The sequence below is a fragment of the Lepisosteus oculatus genome, chromosome 5 (genome assembly GCF_040954835.1).
Source record: "Lepisosteus oculatus isolate fLepOcu1 chromosome 5, fLepOcu1.hap2, whole genome shotgun sequence".
NCBI lineage: Eukaryota > Metazoa > Chordata > Actinopteri > Semionotiformes > Lepisosteidae > Lepisosteus > Lepisosteus oculatus.
The window spans coordinates 10,149,510-10,166,881 of record NC_090700.1 but is presented as its reverse complement, the minus strand read 5'-3'; the positions used below and the strand labels follow the sequence as shown (position 1 = coordinate 10,166,881).

General features: G+C 37.4%; 2 protein-coding genes across 4 annotated transcripts; one reads left to right on the top strand and one right to left on the bottom strand.

Moving 5' to 3' along the window:
- Positions 1-641: 641 nt before the first annotated feature.
- On the bottom strand, positions 642-16,581 carry LOC102685381 (solute carrier family 35 member F2). Of its 3 annotated transcripts, none has more exons than XM_015341722.2 (10): positions 16,486-16,581; positions 10,686-10,766; positions 9,152-9,275; positions 7,769-7,944; positions 7,018-7,145; positions 6,624-6,783; positions 5,843-5,999; positions 4,954-5,006; positions 4,153-4,307; positions 642-2,985 (listed from the first exon to the last, which is right to left on the bottom strand). In XM_015341722.2, exons 3-10 carry the CDS (start codon positions 9,256-9,258, stop codon positions 2,755-2,757), a joined length of 1,167 nt encoding a protein of 388 aa, XP_015197208.2. In that variant the 5' UTR covers positions 9,259-9,275; positions 10,686-10,766; positions 16,486-16,581; the 3' UTR covers positions 642-2,754. The 3 variants fall into 3 exon arrangements, with proteins under 3 accessions (XP_015197208.2, XP_015197207.2, XP_069046188.1); XM_015341721.2 differs by lacking the exon at positions 16,486-16,581 and adding an exon at positions 11,268-11,403; XM_069190087.1 differs by lacking the exons at positions 10,686-10,766; positions 16,486-16,581 and adding an exon at positions 9,861-10,107.
- LOC102685180 (ras-related protein Rab-39A) lies at positions 11,544-15,490 on the top strand. The gene is made up of 2 exons (XM_006628108.3): positions 11,544-12,361; positions 12,950-15,490. Exons 1-2 carry the CDS (start codon positions 12,147-12,149, stop codon positions 13,374-13,376), a joined length of 642 nt encoding a protein of 213 aa, XP_006628171.1. The 5' UTR covers positions 11,544-12,146; the 3' UTR covers positions 13,377-15,490.
- Positions 16,582-17,372: the final 791 nt, after the last annotated feature.

The window sequence follows — 17,372 nt, the reverse complement described above, 5'->3', positions numbered from 1 at the left end:
TCACATTTTAAAGTCTGACATACGTTTTTACAGCGGATTGCGACCTCCACTTGATAGCACTCTCAAGATTCACGCAGTGTAAGATACCACACGAGTAATGTTTTACCAAGAAAACGTCAGTGGGGTTGTTTTGTTTTGTAGAACACACATCTCCAGTATAAATTAACGCAGTTTGTGCACTGTGTGTTCTAGAGGGCTCTTAAATTATTACATTTGAAAATCTAAATAACTTGAATCCTTGAATCATGCAAAGCACAGTAGTTTTTCCAAAATCATTTGTTCTGCATAATGGTGCAAAATGATGACTGACTTCAGGATAGTAGTAGTAGTAGTTAGATAAAATATTGTAATGTGAGCTTTGTCATTAAGGAGTAGATTGAGATCATATCATAGATTATAAACAAAACAATAGATCCACTGTCTTGCTCTCAAAAAGCAGCCCCTCAGAGGAGTATGCTCTAGTGCAAAATCTCATAGACAACATACAGAAAGGGGACAGCGGATTTACACTGGCAAATACTGAACCCCACCACAAGCACAGAGTGGGCAGGGGTTAATATTACAGCTCATGGCAGAACTACTTCTGTGTGTATTATTTAGTAATAAAGGCATAAGAAAGGATGAAAATCAAGAAAAGCAGATTTTGTATTTTAACGGTGTTTTATTATACATATATAAGTGCTATAAAACCTTGGTATTTTTTTTGCCAGAAGTACACAACATTTGTTTAAAGTGCCCAAATAAAATCCTTGAAATCATCTTAATACTTAATGGAACTTAGAAATATATGGATGCATGTTAGAAACTCAGGTCTAATAGATTTAATTAAAAAACCTCAAATATATATGAAACAAAACACTTTAACAAAAGTACAAATCAAAGAATCATATATTTGACACCCTGTCAAAAAGGAAAACATACAAAGTCAGTATCACTTATTGCTGAATTCATTGAACTATAACACAACCCCGGTATTGTTTGATGCCCGGACCTGATCAGCCTCTGAACAGAGTGCTGTGGGATGTTCTGCTTATTGCAAAGTTCCACACAGCTGGGGCCAGACTGGTCAGACACTGCTATCTTGAACAATGCAGCAGTCACCTTAACGCATACAATGATATCCTCACATGCTGTGAAGATATTACTGTACATGGAGGTCTGTCAATTTATCGCAATATACTGTAAGACATTCCAACATGATACATTATCTGGCCCACAAGATAGTAATTGTATCTCTCAGCTTTCAATGTTACTCCTGTATGGCCTGTGAGCATTCAAGTAATTTTATTGCAAATGGTGAGCTACAACCACTCTGCAAATTTGCATTAGTTCATCCAGGAATTTTTCATGTAATGCCCACATACATTCTGAAAATAATTCCATAAATAAGACGGATGTAACATCCCACAGCCAGTTTGAAAGGTCCCCTGTCTTACAGGATGTCACCTAACTCTCAAGAGGTTTTCTGAATTAGTGAAATTATTACTGAAACAGAATATCCATTCTACAGGCAGATTCCCTCACAGACAAGCCATTTTAAATCATGTCAGTAGTGATCAAAGGATATTTATAACTTAACTAGGACATGACCATATCTTTCACCGATGTTGTTTTTATAAAATCGTGCTTTTTCTGCATATCTGTTTAAAGATTTATAATCAACTCATTGGTGCAATTTACTGAACTCAAATACTAAACTCATATGATTTTATGAAAGTTCGGTATTTTGTTTAACCAAATAACAGTACTACTCAAATCCTCAACAAACCCTATCACTATTTAAAATAAAAATAACAACCAATGTCCACAGAACTAGTGACTACTGCGACACTAAGATGGTTGCATTTTCATTGTTCAGCAGCATATCTTGTCTGAAACCAGCCAATAGTTAGCTGATGAATTAAAGTCATCTTTAAAGCCTACTGCATTATTATCCTTAAGGACTAGTTTCACACCTCTGATTTACTCTATCAAATGCCATTTTTAAAGAAACAAAAATGTTTTAAGATTCAGCTTGCTCATTAATTAAGAAGCAAACCCTCACATATAAAACATGCAAGGTGTTACCTCAACAAGGTAGCAGCATTAAGGCAGTGGCAACCTCTGAATGAGTTACAGAAGATTCCAGTTTTAACAATGAAGATAAGGCTTCTCCTGAAACAGTACTGGCATTAATTTCTAAGATGGAAGACAGCTGAACAATATCTTCTCAGTGCTTGACAGACAAATAATTTGAATGCCATTATTCTTTCAAAACTTTGAGATACGTCTCCATTTAAAAAAAATACAAATCCATCATTTTCATAAAGAAAACACTTCACATCTCTAATACGCAACATTTTAATGTTTCAATCGTTTGTCAGAAGTCAAATAGGTAGTTGAAGACAAGCCAAAATCAAACTTGTAAAAGCATTGCTTCTGAAACCCAGGAAAGACAATGCAATAGATTTTACACTCCCAGCTTCAACAACCGAAGTCATATGTTTTTACGGAATGTGCAAAATAATGATTCACTCTTACTCGACCGATTTCTATCATAGCCTCTCACAAAAAAAACAAATAAATAATACCAAACTGGGGAAAAATGGAGACAGACGCATAATGGCTTTTGTGTCTCACCCTGTGAATGGCAGCAATTAAATCATTGCTAATTCTTTAAATTATCTATAAAAAGCAAACAAAAAACTCTTTCAGACTTATTTTTCTATATAAAAAGCAAGGTGTATTCCAGTCCACTCCATTCCATTTTAGAGTTCACGTGCCTGGGCCATCAGTTGTTACTTGTGCAGCTGCTGTGTCCATTAGTGCCGGTGGAATCTCTATGGCCATTTCCTGTTTGTTATCCTCCTCTGTCTCTGAGGCAGGATTATCAATGCCTGGCCCGGCCGGTTCAGATGCAGCAGCCAGAGTGTATGTTGGCACCGAGTTATACATAACAAACCCAATCATGATCACCACCAAGGCGACGACGTACAGAACCGAGAACTGTAGAGAAAGAGAGAGAAAATTATTAAACAAGGACCTTGAATAAGAAACTATCCCGGATCCCCCAAAAAGTTATGCAAAGTATTATAAATAAAGACACCCCTGCATATCTGTTCACTGATCAGATGTAGTTTAGCAGTTAAATGTTCACAAACCAGCATCAAATCTTGGAAACCAATGCAAGGATATTTAGATATTATAGATAATATTCTAATTTAATGAGTTACATGCTACTAATGTTATGGTGTAAATTAAAGAAATACTAAAAAACAGTTCCACTGTACACTCTTAAGTCTATGAATTGGCTAGTTGTGAAAACTAAATTCTTTACACATCCATCCTACACCTGCATACATGATGAAGTCATAAAAAAGCACTGGCATTCAGCATGCTATTTTATACATGTTGCTTATATTCTTAGTTCTAAATTCATATCATGTTAATGTTAATTCTGTATTGGCAACACAACAAACAGAAAAAAGAACAGAAACACAGCATTGTTTATTATTGCAAGTTTAAGAAAATTTAGCCACTTAAAAGATGATATACTGGTATAACATTTGCTCTACAGCGCATAATGGACATGATTAGCACTGTGCGACTGGTACGAACATTGCAATACTATTCTGTTTACATATTATCAGTGCAGCTGAGAGAACAAAATTAGCATGAAGCAACCTTTCTTAACATTGATATAGCGAATGAATATGAAATAGATGATAGAGGTGAATGATTAAGCACATAATCTTTCTCAATTAGAGCACTTCATCATCCTGTGAAGACCACGAGGAGAAATCTAAACTTTTCTATTTTTACACTGCAGGCTTTTGAAGACAGCATGTCTTTTCTCAAAATTATTAAAGACATTTCACTCTGCTCTTGTTCACAGTTATCCATGCTATGAAACGGATATCAGACCATTCTCGACAGTTGGCTGACTCCTGATGCCACATCTCACCAAGTCATGACTTTGATTTACTTCTACTGCAAACATGAGAGTGTCCTAGCTACTAGCTATAGATAATAACAAACCTTACGGCAATTATTCTTTACACAGTTCTGTGCTAAAGCAGATGGCGAGCCACACAGAATTACAATTCAATCCACTGATTTTGTGACTTTAAAAAACACATGTATGCAAATTTTACATTCCTGTGTTTACCTTACCTGGCAATGGAAAAGGAAGATGCCCAAGAAAAGACTGAACAGGTCAGCGGTCAGCAAGGAGAGGTTCACTGCAGTGGCACTGGTCATTTTAATAATAATGGACATGAAGCTGTACAGCCCAAACATACAGAGAGCATAGACAGCAAACAGCAGGCCTGCAAAGATGCAAACAACTTGAAATCAATTAATCGGACAAAAACATCAATAATCACCTGTTTACTAATTAATTTTCCTGATCCAAAGTAACTCACATGTTTACCCATTTACACAATCTAAAGCAATTTGAACAAAGTACCTTGCAACAACTGTATCCCACCTGTGATTTGAATCCATTACTTTCCAATTACCACTCCAGAGCCCTAACCACTACTCCACTGGTTAGTGAATATTCTGAAAATCTAACAAAATTTAGAAGCTGTTAGTTAACCTCTGCAGCTGTTGTTTCTATTCTTAAACCTACTCGATGGCATTAGTACTTATAATATTTTAATAAGTTCCTGGTATATATTATAAAACCATCTGAACCTAGAAAGTAACAAACATAATGGTCAAACAGCAAAATACATGAAATGAATGTTCACAAAAATAACATATTCCCAAAAAGTCAAACTTGGCTTAGCTGAATTAACACTGAGAAAAGTGAAACACTAAAGTGAAGGCAACTGTGCTTTACTCAAACATTTGAATATTTTCACATCCACAGATTGTGTTCAGAAGGTGACATTTACACCATCAGATGCTTTTAAACAGTATTTCATTGAAAAGGATAAGCACATACAGGTTTTCAAAGGCAAAACATACCAACTTGCCAGGTCCAATTGATTTTTGCAACCTCTCTGTGTTCCAATATGGCGCTGCATAGAAAAACAGAAACTATTATTTTACTAGATCTTTAAGGTAACCCACCTAATAAATGTACAAAACAGCTAGTTTTTATTTCCCTTTGTAAACCCCGTTTGAAAGTGGCACACGTCTGTTTCGGGAGCGCCCAGAGGTGATTACTTTCTGCAACAAGGATTCTTCTTGTGTGGTACTGTTGTTAGATGATGACTCTGACCTGGGCAGTGGCTGAAATAGATCTGGCTGGCTGGTCTAATAAGAAGATGCTGGCACTGTATCGGGAGCCTCAATATTCCCTCGCCAGGGTTTTCCTGGATCCCGGCCTGTGATGATGTTATTTATATAGAGGTCTTATTTACTGCAGTCCCCAAGGCCAGTGGGAGCACAGTGGAGCCCTGGAATGTTGCTGGTGATGCAGTCAAAGCTCACTGCACAAGGGCTAACCTTTGACCATATTTTAGGGGTCTTTAAGAAGAAATTTGAGGGGGTTAGGGGTGTAGGACTGCTATGTTTCTCTTTGAAAAACAAAAATGTTCACAAAGAAAGACACTATTTATAGTATCACTATTGAAAATTACACATAAAATCCCAAATATTACATTTTCAAAGGGAACTTAATATTTCTCTCATTTCCCTTTTTTACGTTGAAATACAAAACTAGAAATTTAGTGTTTATAATTTTTTAGAACTGAACTGGTGACTTGTATCAACTCAATCATTCATGTCCAATTAAAGTTACATGACATACAGATAGCACAAGTGACCACAAGTGCAAAATACATGATGCAGAGGCACTAAGCCATCCTTGACCCTGGACCCAACACATGGATAGAGAGAAATCGTGTCTTACAGCTGTATTCCACTTAGCAAGGTCCCGAACATTCCCACCATGCCTAGGAATTCCACTCGGCTCAGGTTTTTCACGGTGTACTCCTGGCACACATTGGAAACACCATACAGGGCAGCACCAATGAGAACCAGACAATCTCCTAACAGAACGTCACTTGCTGTGGGGAAAAACACAAAATCAGCTTGAAGACAAACAAGCTGCACCTTCGTACCTCACTCAGACTTCCAGAACACACACAGCATATCCGGTATTTATCAGTCGAGGTTGAATAGCTACTCAAAACTTAATGCAAGTTAAAAGCACTACAAAGTTATCTTAAAAATGTTAGGTTCAAATTTTGTAATGCATCTATTTGAAGCCCCATGTATGGATTCAGTAATTTCTGAATTTATCCACATTTTCGAACCACAATTAGTCTGAATAAGAAGTAAATCTTTAATATAAATGGATTTATGCACAGTAGCAAATGACTCCATTAATGTTGCACCTGTCACCATCGCCCTTTTCCAGAAAGGGACACATTCCAAACACATAGCAGGTCAAGTTATTTAAAGTTTAATAATAAACAAAGCTTTTGCACATTAACTTAGACAGATGACAGCTGGTGGAGTGAAACTCAAGCAGTAAAATCTGGAATGGCTTGGCTGTTGCGTAACCTACAGTTTATTTTTCTCCATCTTTTTGTGAAACTTTATTAAGAGGATGTTCGCTGAAAAAAAACACATGGAAACATTTGCTCACTAAAGGCTTTGGGGAAAAAAAAAAACATTTTTTTGCTTACAGGAGCCCTGGTCTCTTCCTGACAAAACATCAGCCCCAACCATCGCACCAACTCCCAGCAAGCACACCCCCACCCCCACATAGTGGACTATCCTGTATCTGGTCTTCAGGAAATACCAGGACAATCCCATCAACACGGGAATCACAAAGCAATCCAAGAGCTGGAAGACAAACAAGGCAAGTTTCACACCAGCAGAACAACTCTTACTCACTCACAAGTCCACATATTAAGAGTCTTTGTTTGTTTAAACACTCTTCATGAAGATTATGTATCTTACACATTAAGTTTTAGATATTAGAGCAGATTAGTTCTATTACACTCTAATCACTTAAAAAGCAAATGCTAGCAATGATAATTATATAACAAACTTATAAAGATTAAGGAAAGGTGTTACCTGTATGCTTGTGAGTGTTGTGAACTGATATGCCTTCACTACCATATAATTGGCTTCCACATCAGTAATTCCCAACAATAAGTACTTCCACCATTTCGCCTTTAGAATCTGCAAAATATTTTCATTCCCTATGATTAAAAGAAAAGTAACCAATGTGTTATTCCTGTAAATATATGTGATATTTATCAGACCCAAGAATATAAAAGTGGGTATTATCTTAAGAATACAAAAAGTTCATTAATGAAAAGGGGTCATTCAGTCCATTAGCTAACATGGCACTTAGATTCACTCATTTCGTGAAAGAAATCGCAGTATTGACTTTGACAATTAGTACATGTACAGTATTATTTCAACAACATCTTAAATAAACATTACTAAGGCAATTTTAACAAGCAATGACGATTAGCACACAATCCAACAACAGTTTTTCAGTTTGTTTTATATACAGCAAGAGATGTCTGTAAATGAAGAGACTGTGTGAAAACAAATACATTAAGGAGACAGGGATACACTGTATTGTATCTTTTGCTGTTGTTAAGGAAGCCATCCAGAAAAACAACTGACAGAAAAACTGGCAGACAGAATACATTTGAATTCCAAATGGAGAAGGTCACAAATAGAAAGACACAGGCCAAATTTCAACAACTAGGTCAAGCTGATAAAAAAGTATGGAAGAAAGAGACAGCTGTGGCTTCTAAGCAAAAAGTGAGAATGACATACGATGTGTATACTGTCCAAAAGGTTTACCCACCTTTTCTCAAGGCCAACGCAAAAGTGTATGTCAGAAACAGTAAAACATAATTAATAAAGCTCTGTAGCATTGGAGTGTTCACAGAAAAACTTTGTGCCAAGTATTGGCTGGTGACCGCAGTCCCACATATAAGCACAGATAACCACTGACCCAAGACTATAGTTTGGAGCAGATTCCTGAAATAAATTAAAAAACAAAATGTAAATACATTGAGAGAAGACAAGTCAATTTCTTGCCTGTCACTTAAAATCACTAGTTTCACAAAGACACAAAATCCTGTTTTAAAAGGCAATCATGATAATTATTAATACCTTTAGTTAGGTGTCAGAATTCCCAAATGATTTCATCCAGTTCCTTCATCTTTTAAAAATGGTATTCTGGGAGAATAGCTGTCTGTTATTTTAGAAGTAAAGCATACTTGATCCTCATGAAAGGACCAAATATACTGTAGAGACCCTCTGTAGACTGTAGAGAAACTTGTTTTGTTACATTTGGTTTGTATGTGCGTGTATGCACCAGTATGTGCATGAAGCTTGGTACTGTAGTTCTAAAGCTTCTGGCTTAGTTTGTTGTGGGCCGTGAAAAGAAAGAAACTTTCACCTCTGTCCTGGGCCTCCTCATTAACTCAGCCAAGAAAAGGGTCGGCTTAATGATACTATGAGAAGTGACCTTGACATGACTTTCCAATCGGCAATCGAGCAAACAGCAGAGAAAGAAAGCCAAAATATTGTCTCTCCCAGTTCATCCAGTTAGGTGTACCCATTGGTGGTTTGCAGCTGTTGTTTTACATTACCTGGGCATGTATACTTTTAAACATCTGTACAATTAGTGTGTGTCTGTGCATGAGGTCACAAGGTTTCTCCCTATAACACATTTGGTCCTTTCAGACAAAGCAAGAATGTCAGGTTTATGCTTACACATTAAGTATGTTAGTTCTTGAAAACTACCTTTAAAACACTTTTTTTTCTAAAACTGGCAAATCATGGAGTTTAAATAATGTGGGAGATTGTGTCTGATAATTAAGGGTTTGGATTTAGCCAATCAATAGGTTTAGGCTAACCCTGAAAATGGTTACATGTCTCAACTCTTTATTTTAACAATTATGGTTTAAGCTGAGTGGCAAAACATGCACTCCAACCACAGGGCCTCCTTTTTTCTCATTTTTTCATTTTTACAAAGTGGTCAGTCTGATCAGAAAATCAGTTGTTAACAAACACCTGCAATAAAACACTCCATTTAATTAAAATAACTGAACAACTAAGAAACTAATGAGATGTTCTCTTATTAAGAGCATGTTTTTTTTAATCTAGCAGCCTCTTAGTAAAGAGTACAAACTTCCACAACAATGTTTAAATAAGTTCTTTCAAAGCTTATTCAACTCACCATGTAAAAACTTCTTTCAGTTTATATTTCCGGAACATACTGAGAAAGCTGCTTTCGCTGCTTGTCCTTTGAGCAGAAGGTAATGTGGTTTGCTCCTGGAGTTCCATTCTTTTTTGAAGCAGACCTAAAAATGATCAATAAATGTTACTTGCTGGAACTCTGGACTGAAAACTTTACAGCACTCCTCTAAATCATTAACTCCCAGACTCAAAGTGCAGAAGAAAATGCTTATCTGTCTTTAAGTGTCCCCCAATCAGACAACTAAGACATACTTTAAATAGATGCATTGCAAAGTACCAGTGTACCTGTCAATTTTTATGATGCCTCTGGGTCTTTAATCCACACAAATATGCCTCTACATTATCATACACACTTAAAAATCCGTCTTGTAGCACAGTTCCAACAACTCAGGTCTTTTAAGCTCATTCACTAAATAATTGCCCAATGTGTTGTTTTTAGATGCACCTAAATTTTAACATCAGTACTTACTCTTTCTGTATACATCAACTACTGTCTAATGTTTTACTGTAAGATAACAGACTATGGCAACACAGCAGTGCCTGCAGAGCAGTAGCAATGTGACAATGAAACCAATAAAGTTGGAAGCCCGAGGCTATGTTGCGTGCTATCATCTTCCAGATCAAAGACAGGTTTAATAATAATATTATTATTATTATTATTATTATTAATAATAATAATAATTGCTTACACTTATATAGCGCTTTTCTGGACAATCCACTCAAAGCGCTTCACAGGTAATGGGGACTCCCCTCCACCACCACCAATGTGCAGCATCCACCTGGATGATGCGACGGCAGCCATAGTGCACCAGAACACTCACCACACATCAGCTATCAGTGGGGAGGAGACAGAGTAATGTAGCCAATTCATAGAGGGGGATTATTAGGAGGCCATGATTGGTAAGGGCCAATGGGAAATTTGGCCAGGACGCCGGGGTTACACCCCTATACTCTTTTCGAGAAACGCCCTGGGATTTTTTAATGACCGCAGAGAGTCAGGACCTCGGGTTTACGTCTCATCCGAAGGACGGCGCCTGTTTACAGTATAGTGTCCCCGTCACTATACTGGGGCATTAGGACCCACATGGACCACAGGGTGAGTGCCCCCTGCTGGCCCCACTAACACCTCTTCCAGCAGCAACCTTAGTTTTTCCCAGGAGGTCTCCCATCCAGGTACTGACCGGGCTCACACCTGCTGAGCTTCAGTGTGGTAAAAGCACAGCAGTAGGTAATCTGAACTACTTCTGAATTTAAGAATTGAAATAAAACGGATGTCTTCCTCTGTTTTCTGGATTTTTTTGTAGCTTTATTTAAGAACAAGTGCACTAATATACGAAAAAAGTCGTTTATTTGTTCGACAGTTAAAAACCATAACTTGGAAAAAAAAACGTATCTCAATGTTTATGACTTGTTTCCGAGTTTTTGATTCTTCGTCGCAAAATACAGACCTGCATTTTTTCACGTTGCTATTATTAATGATGTCCTAAGAGGAAATACATGTGAAGGATTCTTACTCGATTCGTGAATGCATCCGGAATTTTCACTCGTCTTCGGAAGTCCATTTGATTTGTTAACGTCGAATGAAACCGGGACCGCTGTTTTCAAATAGACAAAAAATGTTACTTACATTTTGTAAAAGGTACAGGTCGTGAGCTTTATTAGTTAATAATAATAACAGATAATTAAAACTACCAAGTTGTTAAAGTTTAACTACAGACAACACTGATATACTGATATACTGCAACTACATATGTATTCAAAGGCAATGCAAATTAAACACATGCTTGCAGTAAAACAGGAAATCCTCTAAGAGCACCGACCGGATGATTTTATATAACACGTGGTTAGAGCCCACACGTGTGATTTTATCTGTACACAGTCCAATAAACCACGTATTTGTAAAGAAATCATAATGAAATGAGTTAAATATAAAACGATCTCGCCGTATAATATAATTATTCAATTTTTTTAAAATCGTATTCAGTGTAAGAATGCAGATCGTCCACTTTCTAAATACAATTCTAAATAAGATCTACTGCGCTGTATTATGAAGTAGCTATTTACGTGATTGCCTATGATGAAATATTGTATTCTACCTGAATATTTTATTCCTCGCTTGTCTTCCATTTATAGTTTATTTACTCCTTTTTAATTTTGAGACTAGAACAATATATACACATCGCCGCAGGTAATTGTGCCAGGTCTACGGGATAATCTACCGTGTGACTCGTAGGTTCCGCCTTCCTCTGCTCTGATAGGCGTAACTGAAAAAGCCGGCGGGCTTTATCCTCCGTTGATTGGTTCAATTACGTGTCACTCGAGAATTGGCGCAGTTCTCGTGGTACCGGGAGTTTGCGGCTGCAACCAAGCTCTACCGTGGTGCTGAAGTGACAACTCCTTTCTCTGGTGCTAGGGGTGCACGAGTATAACTAGTTAGTGTATCTTTTGTAGTTCAGTGTTGATTTTTTTTGTATGTGTACTGTACACGTCATCATCAAAAAAAGAAAAGGATACAGACTGGCGGAAAGGAAACAGCCTAAAGTACTCTCCGTTGCACAGGATTTAACTTTAATGCGCTTGGTATATATTTTTTTCCTTGGGTAAACTTGTTTCTTAATTGAATCGTCATGTTTAATAGTGTGCAAGTGCACGGAAGTATGCTTGAATTAAAGAAGCCGTGCTTAGATTTAGAAGAAGGATGATGTGATATCTGCAGTAAAGACATTTGAGCGAATATGCTGGAAGCAGTGTCACTGCACACACAAAAAAAACTGGCGGATGGCATGATTCGCCCCAATAGACGCACATAATTTCAGATATTTCACCATTTAATACAAATCTATCAGTTTATATTCCATTATTAGATTTTACCGCACGTGGATACCGAACGAAAACTGGGGGTGCTCGGTTATTGCTTTGTCATTATGCGGGATCTTATGGGTGTTTTGAAATCGCTGATTTAAAGGGATGTTGTAATGGAAGCGATTTGGATTTACCAGTTCAGATTGATCGTAATAGGTGACTCGACGGTGGGAAAATCTTGTTTGCTGCGTCGTTTTACCGAGGGCAAGTTTACCGATGTTTCTGACCCTACGGTAGGAGTCGACTTTTTTGCCCGACTAGTTGAGATTGAACCGGGGAAGCGAATCAAACTACAACTCTGGGATACAGCGGGTCAGGAAAGATTCAGGTAGGAGATCAACCGTGTTCTGTCGCCTCGATGTACATGTAATGCAAGGGAAGTTTTTGTTGTTCATGAGGTGAAATGATTTTTAAAACAGTTGAATCATTTATACCTTGTGCACACCATTACACGTCCTTTTCTTTCTCAACCATTTATTTGTACGATGCAATTCAGGTTCTTCTGTTTATTGTGTATGAAACATTTAAAAAGTCTTACTGCATGGATCCTAGAAACTTTTGATTCACCTAGATTTTTTTGGGAGGGGGGATGCGGATTATGATCATCTGTTAGTTAAAACCGCCTGTAATGACTTGACAAATAATTCGTGTTTGCAATTCATGGCCAACGTATGTTATAAAACGTGCACTCCTAAACAACCAAATCTAATGTAGGCCGCGATAATGATCATGTAGAAATACTCTGCCACAGTTCAAGTAATAGATTACAGTTGGCACAGTCCTCAAAAGGACAATTAGGGATTTAAGGTAAACAAAATGTTATGCATCTTCAATCCAGAGTAGTAGTCTGTATGTACAGTAGGAACAGATTCCGATTGATTAAAGTTACTGTTATTTTTTTTTATTATTATTGTAGGTCTATAACGCGTTCTTACTATCGCAACTCAGTGGGAGGACTCCTGGTTTTTGACTTGACCAATCGGAGGTCCTTTGAGCACCTGAAGGACTGGTTAGATGAATCCAAGATGTACGTGCAGCCCTTTGAGATCGTGTTTCTTCTGGTGGGGCACAAGTGTGACGCTGGACACCAACGGCAAGTGAGCCGGGAGGAAGCCGAGAGATTTGCGCTGGCTTGCGGGATGAAATACATAGAGACCTCGGCGAAAGACGCCACGAACGTGGAGGAGTCCTTCACCATCCTCACCCGAGACATCTATGAGCGAGTGAAGAGGGGGCACATAAGCATTCAGGAGGACTGGGAAGGTGTCAAAAGCGGTTTCATTCCAAACGTAGTCCACTCCTCCGAGGAAGCTGTAAAACCTGGAAGGAGGTGCCCATGCTAGCAAGTCAGACGTGAATTGTTCTTCAGCCAAAGACCGCAAATGCGACGGCGTGGGGTAGCTTAGTGCGCCCAGAGAAGACTGTGTGATGTCCTGTCAACAAGCTTTTAGATTACGCCATCCCGGTGCAGTCCTCTTGATCTGACCCAAGATGCTGTTCCTGTATTTAATCACTTGACTTGGGTTGTAAAACATTTCATAAACAGTGTAAAGAAATGCTCACCGTTGTGGTTCCCAAACGTTCTGAATCTATTGACTATAATTCCAGAACAAATTCACTTCTTTTAGGCTAGCTGGTTTTGTTTTTCCCATTTATGTGCGTGCATATTTTGTAAATAAACCTGAGGTTTTGGGAAAGAAGCTGCCTGAAAGACCAATATAGTAAAAACAGAGCATTTTTGATTTGTAACTCCAAGGTTGTTTTTTTATGTACATTTAACAATGCCTTTCTGTGAATGACTGTCTATAGTAATGTGCCTCCCTTCAGCAATAGGTCTTTGAAAGCAAGAAGCATCTGTTGTGATGTCAATTAAAGGGCTAAGAATGTATTTGAACAAAGTCGCTTGTCTAGTACCAAGAGAATATTTAAACAATTTGTGTTAGTGTTCCCCCTTCCCCCTTAATTCAAAGCCATTAGGAAGTCATTTTAAAACCACGAAAAAAAGGTAGAAAATTAAATGTGTGAAAAAATCTGCAATCTCGGATAAATTTGTGTGTAAAAACATTGATCCTTGTGAAACCAATTTTTATATAGGAATTGTCAGTTTCATGTGCATAACTTTAAGAGGATAGAGCTATACTTTTTGGTTTGTGAGAAAAATTGGCAGTAGGAACAAGTAAAGGTTAATTCCATGCTGAAAAAGAAATAAGAACGCCATCTCAGCAGCCTCTTTCAGATGTGGCACTACTTGTCAAGAGCACTTTTTCCTTACTGCCTGCAGCTCACAGCACCACTTGGGTGGCTGCTGCACTACACAATGAGGAAACCTCCCAGCCAGTGTGGATTACACACTGCCCCTTGGGGATTCCTAACCCAAGATGGCTGACAGTATCGCCAGGTTTAGATCAGCAAGATTGGAGCCCAACTCCAATCCACAGGAGTTGCTGTCCAGCAGGTTTTAGAAACTCTCCTTAAAAAAAAAACTCCAAAGACGAAGGAGAGGCTTCAACTTTTCCACTTAAGGAAAACAAGGAGTCCAATTGTTTGAATTTAAGAGCACAGGTGGAAAGAAAACCATAAAGCCTCTTGTCCTCCAAAACTCCAGGTTGTGCATCTCCTGCTCTATTATTTGTACACTCAAGGCACCTAAATGCAGCCTTCGACCAACAGGCTATAGAGTGTATCTATCCCACACCTGAGGATATGTTATTTTAAAGGGAAATGTATTGTTGCGCCAATGTTATATTCAAATAGGTGGAAAAAAGGGAATTGCGTTCAGAATGTCTCTATCCCTTGTAAGTGCGAGATTTAAAGCAGTGCATTTTTGGCTTTGAGGTACGGTTTCACAGACTCCAGAAGCCCTAGTCCTAGTATAACTTAACTTTAGGTAGCCAGAGACTAGAACTAATGAGAAACAGGCCTAAACGTATTTTGTGTTTTAGGACGATGTTCGCCTACAAAGAACAATGTTTCAGATTCTGGGACAGTAAGAATGAAAATGAGAATGTAATTTAAGGGACTTTAATGGCTAATGAGAGTGCAATGATCCCTCAGTGTTGTAGGGACTACACTCTGTGAATGTTGCCTTTTTGTGTCTTCCAAGGCTTGCCAAGAACGTTGCCTTAAGCAGATGGTGTTTTTACTTGCTTGAAAACTTGCATAAAGAAGATATGCATGATTGTGTGTTGTTCACTGATTAGATCAACTTTAAATTATTGCTTATACAAATGTGCTTAGATTGAGATCATCATGTGACTGTATTTAATAGATTACACACAACTTTAATATCATTAAAAACTCTAAACCAACAGTAATGTCTAGAGGAAATACTACTGCCTCTGTATTTCACAGACCACTGTTAAATGTGCACTTTTTCTCTTTCATGTAAAACTTTTCCTCATTAGATGGAAGATGCTTTGAATGGAAGCCAATTAAAAAGTTAAACTGCTATACTGTAGTTACTTTGTAATCTATTTGTTTTTTTTCAGTTATTTGAACTACAATGATTGTTGTCCACATTATATTTCGTTCTGCTGAAGTAACATTTCTCTGTCTGTCTGTTCACATTTCTAGTAAAACAGCTATATTTAGTGATAACACTATAGCATCATGCAGCTTGTGATGTGTAAAGGATGTCCTGGAGATTAGAGTTTTCTAAATGGATTTAAAAAATGCTTGCATAATCATGTACATTAAAAATGAACTGCCAGCATTTTATTGGTTTCGATGGATTTTTTAGTTCTTTATAATTTAGGACACTCAGAGACCAAGACTGAATCCACATCACACATGATGTAACACGTTATTCCAAATTCTAGGTATTAATATCTGACCTTAACGTTTTGTTTAAAAAATGGATTATTAATTCCTATGAACATTTAAAGTAGATTTATATCTGGGATATGCTGATCAATAGCTTACACAATATAATACTTTACCAAGGTGCAATATGCTTGCAATTTGATGTGGTTGTGTAAAACAGGTTTCTGCAATATTTATTTTTTTGCCCTACAACATATTATTTTAAAAAAGCATATACTGTAGTGTCCCCTAGTATGGGTACCATGTAATACCAAGTGAGAAGAGACATATAAATTATTCAGCGCTAACCAGAGATACAGAATCTCGTGAGACTCTTAAACATGAATTTGAAAATAGATATTGAAGGTGTCTATAAAGTAAGATTAACAACTATGTCTCAAAACCATTTACCTACAGAATAAAGGCTAATTAATCATTATATTTTAAAGTCCAGTAATCATTACTGCATAACTGAAATATTAATTAGGTGTGGAAGTATGTCAAGTATAATAATAAAAGTGGGTATGAGATCAATACTTAATTCAACTTTAGGTTTTATAAATTACTTAGAATTGTTTTACATTTTCTATAAAAGGCGCAAAGTGTAAAAATTGTTCACCTGAAAATGAAATAATTGAAAAGCAAACTTACCGCAGAAGCTTGCTTCTTTTAAGAGCCATTTTCTCTACAGAGTGTATTGTTGGACTGAAAAGGTTTATCGGTAAGGAAAAACTTCGGAACACTTTTTGTTTTTGTCTTCCGCATGATCCTTAATAGTTTGTGTACTTTGGGAAACTGTTTTGTTCACAGCAGGATTTGAAGGAAGAGGAGGATCTAAAAAAAAAAACTTGGCCCTCACTGCGGTAAAAAATGAACAGTTCCTAGAATTGAGGACTGCTGCGGCAGGTAAAAAAAAATGTAACGGCATAAAAAAAGTGTGTACACAGTAACTAAGTTAAAAAAACGGAAGATAAATTCATTGTTGAAAAAAACTTTAAAGACTTCTTTTAGCAATAACCCTGTTTCTTGGATACCGGCACACCATTTAATACAACAGTGCCACCTAGTGGACAACATCAAATAACAATTTGTGCAATCTGGTATTTTCATAATCATGTGAAGTTAAACTTGGGAAAAAAAACGTCTCCCCATTTCGGTTCTTGTCACTGATGACTTCATCTTAGCAAAATTTGCGTGTACGAGCTAATGCACAAAAGTGTGAGGAACAACCAAAACATGTTTTTGTAGCTGCAATTCGTCTACACAAGTCACAGGTTCCTCGACCACCTTGTTATTGGATCAGTAGCACTTCTGCATGCCTCTCTGTTCACACCATTTATAGGTTTTATGGGTCTGTTTGAAATTGTATAATTTCTGCCCCTGCAATACACAAGCCAGGCTCTGGATAATATAGTCATTGCAGTTAATGGACACAGCTCCAACTCGGAATCTTTCTTACGCTGTTTTTTTTTCTCTTGAACTGTCTATTCTGTACTGTTTCCCGGTCATGTGATATACCCTTGTATGGATCGACTTAG

Bases quoted from the DNA above. Each gene is read 5' to 3' on its own strand.
- LOC102685180 (XM_006628108.3), top strand. From the start codon at position 12,147: ATGGAAGCGATTTGGATTTACCAGTTCAGATTGATCGTAATAGGTGAC. The intron at 12,362-12,949 runs GTAGGAGATCAA...TTATTATTGTAG, and splicing joins GCGGGTCAGGAAAGATTCAG to GTCTATAACGCGTTCTTACT.
- LOC102685381 (XM_015341721.2), bottom strand. From the start codon at position 11,298: ATGGAAGACAAGCGAGGAATAAAATATTCAG. The intron at 9,276-10,685 runs GTAAGAATCCTT...GATCATTTTTAG, and splicing joins CGGATGCATTCACGAATCGA to GTCTGCTTCAAAAAAGAATG. The intron at 7,146-7,768 runs GTGGGTAAACCT...TTTTAATCATAG, and splicing joins TGCGTTGGCCTTGAGAAAAG to GGAATGAAAATATTTTGCAG.